General features: G+C 37.3%; 1 protein-coding gene and 1 non-coding gene across 2 annotated transcripts; both read left to right on the forward strand.

Moving 5' to 3' along the window:
• Positions 1–343: 343 nt before the first annotated feature.
• LOC122039573 (RING-H2 finger protein ATL1-like) lies at positions 344–1,024 on the forward strand. The gene has a single exon (XM_042599135.1). The coding sequence runs from the start codon at positions 360–362 to the stop codon at positions 903–905; it is 546 nt and encodes a 181-aa protein (XP_042455069.1). The 5' UTR covers positions 344–359; the 3' UTR covers positions 906–1,024.
• A 3,813-nt stretch (positions 1,025–4,837) lies between these two features.
• LOC122044694 lies at positions 4,838–4,944 on the forward strand. Its single transcript, XR_006129714.1, has one exon. It is a non-coding gene; the product is annotated as a small nucleolar RNA R71 (small nucleolar RNA).
• The last annotated feature ends 5,062 nt before the right edge of the window (positions 4,945–10,006 follow it).

A 10,006-nucleotide genomic window follows, 5' to 3' on the forward strand; every position in this document is an offset into this window, starting at 1 on the left:
CTCAAGGCGGGATCATGTGAGTGTGCCTGGTTAACTTGATATGGGTCGAATACCTACGATATATGTGGCAAAGTTAAATATATTTTTTCAATATAAGTTGAGCGTGTGATATGCTATATTGCTAGCTAACTTGAAGTTCTTCAGCCTAAACAATTTTTTTAAAATGATTATATCAAACAATTGATGGATGAATACTCATATGTAATGTAATTCGAATCCGACTACTAGCTAGTCATGTAATGTTTCGAATCCGAATACTAGCTAGTAGTATAGCTTGCCAGCTGGCTAGTTTTCATCGTTGCAACTATATATACGCTGGCTTTCCTACACCACTCGCGCGCCAGCATCTTTCACCGCGAATGGCCGCATCTCCGCTAATGGCAGAAGCAAAACCACCATCAGCCCCACGTTCTTCTTCCTCTTCTCCTCCTCCCATCTTGGCTGTCGCCATTCTCGGCATCCTGACCACCGCCATCCTCCTCCTCTCGTACTACCTCTTTGTCACCAAGTGCCGCACCGGCCGCCGCCTACGTTCTCCCCTCGCCAACCAGGCTCGCGGCCTCCACCCCTCTCTCATCCGCTCCATTCCCGTCGTCAACTTCACCGTAGCATCCAACGACATCGAGCTGAGGAGCCAGTGCGCTGTCTGTTTGAACGAGTTCCAAAACATGGAGCGGCTCAAGCTGCTCCCTGGTTGCTTCCACACCTTCCACATCGACTGCATCGAAACCTGGCTCCAGTTCAACGCCAATTGTCCACTGTGCCGCTCCGACGTCACTGCCTCCGCCGCTGCCGTTCCAGCCCAATTCATTTTAGTCGTTGAACAGAGTCGAAGCTCAGGGCCAATAGATGTAAGCGCAGAAATCACCGGCCAAACCTCGACAACGTTAACCAGGAAATTTTAGAATTACTAAACCAGAAGCATGGGGAGACGAGTGCATTGGCATTAGAGAAAAGGATGAGGAATCTTAATTAGCTTGTTTGCAGCGCATAATTAAGGAGACCCTTCTCAATGGATTCCTCTAATGATAGACAATAGTCTCTGTGTTGTATTGCATCAATGGCTGAACCATTGATTTTTTACCTTCTCAATTCCAAGAAAGATGTTCACTTTGGCATTTGGCAATATTGTTGGATACTGACATTAATTTCGTCAATATTGTTTGATAATGCTGCGGGAGATAAATTAAAAAAAGGGACAATATTATATGGTTAAAATCTAATGTATATTTATTTTTTAGCTGGCATAAATTAATTAAGATAGTTTGTATTAGGGAAGGCCAAATTGTTGAACTAACAGAGTCGTAGGGTGTCAAGTGGTCTGAGTTGCAGAGTAGTTAGGCAGGAAGGCTAAGCTATCGATCTGAAAGGGCGGGTAGAGAATTGCTATGTAAGAAATTGAGCACAGAGTTTTTAAATTACTGAATCAAGAAGTTAGCAGGAAGATACTGAACGAGAAGTCGAGTAGAGTCGTAAAACTACCAACTCGTGAGACTGAGCAGGAAGGTGTTGAGCGGAAAGGTTTGCTAAGCACTTCTTAGACATGTATTAATTAAATTAGTTTTGTTTTTTTTTAAAAAAACTGATTTGAGTTTATAAATTTCATTAGACGTCGATTTCTAAAAATTGAGACTAATGCTAGCCACAATTTTCTTATAATAGTTTCGTCCTCTCCAACCATAGTTAGAGGTTTGTTGATGCCTATTTTCTAGGATATAAAGGCTTGACTACGTTCGCAACCAAACACTGATTGTACAACGAACTAAATTATTCTCAAACACTATCCATTTAGGCAATTTTTGTCCTGATTAATCTGGCATTTGACATGCATAGATCGTACTCACCCATGAATCAACTAAATTTAGTTCAATCCAAACCTTATATTTGCACCCCCATACATATTCATAACATCAAAAATTATGATCCAATGTATCAGGCTTCAAGTCACAAAACTTGGACTAAACTCCCAAACACATTAAAATCCTTTTTTCATACATTTCCAACAAATACTTCTTGCACTCTCGTCGATATTGACACGGGCATGCCATCGGTGGAGGCAGTGCCAGCTGAGTGTGCGGCCTATTAGAATGGCCTGAACACACTGTCAAGGCACCTGCCTCTCTTCGTGCACTCGGAGCTGAAATGAATAATGCACTCATGACATCCTAAAAAATGTATACAACTTAAATAGTAGAGTTGCATGGAGTAATTGACGTTTGTATGAGCTAGGAACAAGATGATAGTTGAGGGAAAGTTTGGTTTCGTCTTCTCCAAATGGATTCATTTGCATTTGCAGCTCATGATCATTGCACAGTGAGTGGTGGAATGCTTTGGAGATGCTGACAGGACACAACAATAGGAAACGCGTAGGATGGTCCTCTCTTGTAAGGACGTGTTATTTTAAGTGGGGTATTGATAGTCCTTCCACAAAATCGCACGCCGAATTTACTTTGTGAATAATTTGTCAATAAAACAAAAAGACACAGCAAAATAATATTCATGATTGTGCATTTTGAACTCACAAGCACTGCAAACAAACACCTAAGGCCATAGTTCTATGTTTATTTCAATGTATTTTTGATCATTGGAATTAAATTTGGCATTTGTGCAAGCAGAGTCATTGCTCGGAGCTGAAAATCATCAGATTTGGTCAAATATAGTTGATGCAATTCGACAAAACGAGAATCCTCGGTCAGAAAGGTGATAATTACTACAACGTACATTGCATACGACCAAATTAAACCAAATATCGCAACTGAAATGAAGATAAACAAGTTAAGATACAATGAAGCAATCACTGAAATCGTAAACATTGAGTTGTAACAGCTAAGACTGGATCGGCGTTGGCTTTGAAAATCATATGCAGGTACTAGATATGCAGCAATAGCACTCTCGCATCAGAAACCCTCCAGGGCTAGCTGCAGGCAATTACTAATACTGTGCCAACAGAAGCAACAGGACAGCACTGCAAACGAAGCTTACTGTGCAAGCATATGGTATTGTCTGATCTCTGAGACTTGATTCTCAGTGCATTCAATCCAAGGTTTGTGCTTATAACACAGGATTCCTGCATCATTCCTGTGTCAATGAAGTCATGAACAGCGCCACCTTGAAACTTTTTCTGCAACTTTCATCGACACCCTGCATGAGATTTATTAACAAAAAGACGATGTGACTCATGAATTATAGCTCAGTACTTGGTTTTCTCCTCTCTCTTCTGATGTTTTTGGGGATAGTGGAGTACATAGTACCGTAAGTAGGACAAAGACCCTTGCAATTATCTCCTCGGTGTCATTTCTGCCCTGGTCTTGTTCAGTTCATTACTTGGCTTGTCCACTCTCTTTGAAGTTTTTCAACTACTGAAATATACTGTAAGTAGGGCAAAGACACTCATAATTATCTCCTCTATAATCGCTGTCATGGCTTCCCTTGTGAAATTGAAATCAGAAACTTTTTTCAGACACTGAAACTAAGGCCAGTCATAGACAGCATCAGACTGTTATTTGAAAAAACAAACCAAACAAAAGTCCTATAATGGAACCCATTATACGGACATGCTCTTGCATCAGCCAGTTATTGAATTGAGCATAAACTTAATACTTTAAGGAGATCTACTAGAAATATATGGCCTACTGCCTATTTACAAGTTACAGTTGAAATTGACAAAGTTGGGCCACTATACAAAGCTACCTAATTTACTATGATGCTTGTAATAGAAACTGTTAAATAGTGTTACCACTGTTTTAATCCACATTCCTTCTAACTATTATGGCCATAATAGACGCACAGGTGCATATTCATACTATTTTCTTCTCATTCCTTTCACTATGATGGCCAGGATCTCTAACTGTTGTGATGTGTAATAAACACTATTTAACTCTCATGCCCAATCATGTTGGGAACGTGGATACCAGTAGCCATGCTAGCTATTGAGAATTTCACCTATCACTTGGCACAGGTGAGGGCTCTCCATTTATTCCCGGTCCCTTTTCTTCAAGTAGTCATTTATGATTTTTTTTAAGTTCGTCCATTTCGGAATTCAATTCTATTGCAATGCTTAACTAGATTGACATCTGATTTTTCTAAAATTGACCCGGGTGCTCTAGAGGATAATGTAACTATCTGGGCTATTAGCTATCCACCATCTTCATATGTTTCTCAGAGTTCTTCATCCTTTGACTTAATTGCTTGATGTCATTCTTCATTTTAAGTTTATTTGCTAAGATATCCTCAAGTAGCTTTTCAGTCCTTGATGGTTGGTAACTCGATTGTTGAACAGATTGGAAGTTCTGTTGTTACTTCAGTTGATAGCTCTTTTGTTGACCTAATTGATCATTTTGCTCATGATTATTCTTGTAAAAGAAGTTAGGATCCACCCGACATTGTAAGTGTTGGAGTACAGATTATTTTGTAGTGAATTGAAGTTGTCAATTGCATTGCATTGCTCAATTTGAGCTAGTTCTGCTGTAATAACTCCAAGTGGGCAAGCTTCTTGAATATGATCCATACCTCCATAAGAATTGCAAACTCTTAAAATTGTATTCACCAGGTGGGAACCCATTAATTCAAATTTCTTTAACAAAGCATCAACCTTCACATATATCAAACTCAAAGTATCAAGGTTATATTTACCAGGCATATTGATCGGATTTCATGGAAAAATCATTCAACTTCTTTCTAATGCTCACTGGTGATGATTAAGCACCACACTCTCTATGATCTCTTCAGCTTCATTTGGACTTTTGTTCATGAGTGCTCCGCTAGATGCAGAGTCAAGAGACACTTTAGTCTGATAGTTGATTCCATTGTATAAAGTATGGATCACCAACCATTTTTCAATCCGTGATATGGACACGATCTAAGGATACTTTTGAATATATCCCATGCTTCATAAAGAGATTTCATATCAATCTATCTGAAGCTAGCAATCTGATTTCTCATATGTACTATTTTACTTGGTGGGTAGAATTTGTCTAAGAATGCTTGCTCATAGAGCGCTCAGGATGTAATACTAATTGGTGGTAAAGAAGTGAGCCATAGGGTTTGCTCTATTTATTAAAGACAAGCCAAATAGGAGTAGTTTGACTGCATCTGTTGCTGCACCACAAATTTCATATAAAACCTTCAGGTATTGGTTTGGGTCCTTATGTACGCCTCCACCAAACTGATGTTGTTGGACCATTGTGATCCAATTATCATTGCAGACTTAATCTCAAAATTATTGGCCTCGACGGTCGGTCTGGTGATACTAGATTGGTGACCTCGAGCATATGGTGTTGCGTAATCTTTGAGAGGTTTATTTGCCATATTTTGTCTTGATTGCACTTCTTGTTACTTTTGCAGAATTTTCCTTCTTCAGAAGGGTTTTTCAATCTCAGGGCCAATAGATATTTAATTCTCCTACAGAATTAGACCTTCGTATACAAGAGTAAGACAATTCAAGAATAGTTTGTTTGTATTTTGTGAATATAAAAGAATGCAAGTGCAAAAATTAAAATTACAAGAATTAAATGTGCAAAAATTAAAGGAAATAATAGTGCAGACTATGTACAAATATTTACGATGTCTAATATAACTTAAGTGTTCTTTACTAATGCCAAACAATCCCTAGTAATGATGCTAAAAACTTGTTACGAAGCTACAAGTACATAGCTATGTCGTTAGTAATAAAATATCAATCCTACAGGGATTGATGAGCACTAGTAAATTCGCACGGTTAGTTAGCCAGACAATAAAAATATTGGTTGAAGTTCTTCAAATTAAAGTTAAGAAAGTAAAAGAGAGAAAGAGAGCTTTTAGGAGAACTGGTCAAGGGAAATATTCTAGGGGTCTTGTTTCATTGTAATGTTGATCAATATGTTATGGATTGTTAATCTCAAATTGTTTATGATGTAATGTAGAAAGTCTAACTAAATCCTGACACTCCCTCACAGTGGTCGTATTGGAATGTTGCTCTATTGATTACTTGATGCCTCTAGGTAGTAGTAATAATCTAGGATATCTAGTTAAAGGATGACCCTTTGTCACTTAGGGTGTAAGGAACTATAATGCTAAATATGCAGAAAGTGCAGTGGAAAAACAAGTTCCTTTCCAGAAGATCCATGCGAAGGAAAAACCATATACTAAGTATTTGTTAAAGGGAGTTATACCTTTGGTGCGTGAACACGAACTCTCGACAGCTAAGATATTAGCATGATCAAACGTTCGCACCTTTTTCGGTATCCACACGAACAAGCCTTTTGTCCGTCTCACAAACTCAAGAAGTGGAGAAGAAAAATCACCTAAGGTTGTGCTAGCAACCACACTTGGAGGTTTCGGCCAAGACAGCGAAGAGAGAAAGAAGAAGAGCAAGAACAAAATTCACATCATGAAAATGAATCCAAAAACCCCTTTTTTGTACTCATTCATAAACTTACCTTAATGTCAATTTCCTTAATTGACATTAATATTTATCTTCATCTAATGCATCCAATGCATCAAATACATGATCTATTCAAAATTGACTACTCTTCATCCAATGTATGATTAATTCTAAACTAAACATTCCTCTTCCTTCATAAATTCAAATCAATCAATGAGTCTAACTCATTAATCATCAATCAAAATTGACTCAATGAGTCTAATTCGAATTAGATTCAATCCAATAATTGGATCTAATTGAGTCTAACTCAATGAATCTAATTTGAATTAGACTTAACCCAATGATTCATCATATGAAACTATCTCCAAATTAACTTGTTCTTTGTGTGTGACCTAATAGGTTCTCGTAACATTGACAATATCTCTAAAACTATTTTAAATACATAAACAATGAGTGTCATCTAGCAAGACATTATTGCTACCCAAGTGACGAGAATGTCGAGATCCAACCTAACCTTTTCGTGTCTATCATCTTGTATAACTCAATCCTTTTATCCTTGATATCTAGATTGATCAATGATATCAATTTGAATTAGGCTTAATCCAATGATCCATCATATGAAACTATCTCTAAATTAACTTGTTCTTTGTGTGTGACCCAATAGGTTCTCGTAACATTGGCAATATCTCCAAATGTAACGCCCGACCCAGGCGGGTCCCAACTGGACGGAACCGGGAACGCCACCAGAATTGCTCATCAGGTTGACGACTAACTCCACAGACCATCAGAGGTCCTTTCAGTGTGCTTTGTCCTTACTCGCACATACCCTAGAAAACTTCCCAGGTGTAACGCCCGCCCTTCTACTACTTAGGAAGGGACGAGGTTACTAGAACATACATACATACATATACATATGAAGTCATGGCAGTGGAAGACACATTTGATTTAATTTCTTCATATGCATATTAACTGAACATGACATGTGAACAATATAATAATGTAACATATTGAATATGCTAACATGCTAATCTTTTAGACATATCATGTGAACATACTAGCATTCATGCATATAACTTGATTTGGCACCTACTACTTAAACATGACACAAGATATTTTTACTAGGGCATGGAGCATACTAAACATGGAACAAGAGGGAACATAAGTATCCAAATAGATTCAAGTTATTCTATTGTAGATATCATCAAAAACCTAAGGTAGAAACATAGAATAGTTCACATGCATAAATTAAGACATATAAAATTGTTGACACACACAACAGATCTTCATCCACCATGCCACCTCCACACACATCTTTGCCCTTCCTACTGCTCCCTTTAGTTTAGTCATTCTTTTCCCTTCTCTGCAGTACAAGGAAAACTGAACTATAAGCACATAGGCTTAGTAAGATCCTTTCCTACTCACGAAAACCATGAATCATGAATTAATAAACATATAGTAGTGACATATTCATTTATCCAACATCTAAATTGATCATTTACATGCTAACATAAAGTAGTGTCATACACATTTAGTCAAATCATAGAATCACATGTGAGAGCATAAGCATAAGGTAATAGCATGTTCATCTAGGCATCATAGACATATCTTAGAAGAAACATCTTTCTAAAGCATAAAGGGAATCATAGGACATGAAATAAGTGTATGCAAGATGTTCTTTGAAAACATGTATCATATAGCATGAAATGAATGTATGCAAGATGTCCTTTTTAAAACATATATATCATATAAGTACTTAAACATAATCTTAACATGAGGGTCCGGCTTTGTACCACATACATGAATTTGCGCGCATCCTAAATAGATCCAAGGTATCTAATCTTGAACCTACTAGGAACTAGGCCCGTTTCCTTGACCATCGACCTAGGGGCACGTAGGAGCACATCCCTTACTAGGCTCATTTCATTGACCATCGACCTAGGGGCAACTTAGGAGCCCATCTCTGGTACAAGCCATACAAAAGTAAAATAGCATACATGCTTCTTATCATATCATAGCATATCATGTTTCTTGTCATCACATGGCATATCTTGTTCTTGTCATATCATGAAGAGTGCTCTTAATCCCAACTTAAGGGAAGCATCTCTTAGGTTTTTCATCATACATAAGCCTTGCATAAGCATAACTTGATGGCATAACATGCACATAACATATGGTATATCATAGAGAAAACATAACATGATGACATAAGTGCACATATCATATAGCATAGCATAACATGATGGCATAAATACACATATCTAGTAACATGGTGACATAGAATTCATATCATATCATAAAGAGTCTTTATCATGCATGGTTGGGGTTTTGCACTTCCTACAAACCCTAAATCATCACTTGGCCGAAACATATAAGCATGAATCCTAGGTTTCCAAGCAACATAAAAACATGAAATCACTATCCTAAGTTCTCATAATACTTAACATAACATGTGAGAGCATTTGGAAAACCCTAGGTAGCTCCTTAACCTAATTCCTTATCTTGGCCGAAACATGTAGGCATAATTCTAGCTTCTTTTAACAACTTAAAACATGAAATTCTTACAACATACATAGCATAGCAAATGAGGTTCTTAGTAAGCATAATTAAGGTTCTAACCCTAATGTTCAAGCCTTGGCCGAAACCTATAAGCATGTTTCTAGGTTTTTAAGCAACCTAAAGCATGAAAACTTTAAACTAACATCATATAGTGGGTTACATATCATGAGGAAATCATAAACAATCATTGTTAAGTTCTTTAACTTCCTCTAATCTTTTTATTCTTACTTGGTCGAAACCCTAATGTCATGAATTTAGGTTTTTAAGCAACCTCAAGCATGGAAACTTTAAACCAACATCATATAGTGGGTTAAATATCATGAGAAATCATAAACAAGCATTGTTAAGTTCTTAAACTTCCTCTAATCCTTTTATTCTTACTTGGCCGAAACCCTAATGCCATAAATCTAGGTTTTTAAGCATTCTAAAGCATGGAAACTTTAAACCAACATCATGTAGTGGGTTACATATCATGAGAAATCATAAACAAGCATTGTTAAGTTCTTAAACTTCCTCTAATCTTTTTATTCTTACTTGGCCGAAGCCCTAGAAGCATGGGTCTAACTTTTTATGCAACCTAAGCATGAGATTATTAAACTAACATCATATAGTGGTTCACATATCATGAGAAATCATAAACAAGCATAGTTAGGTTTCTACATTTCCTTTAACCCTTTTTTTCTTACTTGGCCGAAACCTAAAGGGGCTGTGGTTCCAAGTCTTGTTTCAACATGAAGTATAAAAACTTTTAGCAACCATAGATGACCTCTCAACCTTGTCTTGCCCGAAACTTGCAAAGTAAAACCCTAGTTTTCAAGAAACCTTTAAGCATAGAGACATACAAAAACCACTTGTACTGCAGGTGAGGGGAATACTTACATCCTCTTGCTTGTTTTGCTAAGAAAAATACCCTTGCTTGAAAAGTTTTCCTAGGAAGGAGTCTGTAAAATACCGAAAGGGGCAGATAATAATAAAGGAATTTTTGGGAATTTTTGGAAATTTTCCGAAAATTTTTCGGAGCTTGTATGGACGAGTCAACGGGGATAAAAACGGGGCCCGGAAAAGCCTGTTTAGGATACCCCATTTTAA

Source organism: Zingiber officinale, chromosome 2A (genome assembly GCF_018446385.1).
Source record: "Zingiber officinale cultivar Zhangliang chromosome 2A, Zo_v1.1, whole genome shotgun sequence".
Classification (NCBI taxonomy): Eukaryota; Viridiplantae; Streptophyta; class Magnoliopsida; order Zingiberales; family Zingiberaceae; genus Zingiber; species Zingiber officinale.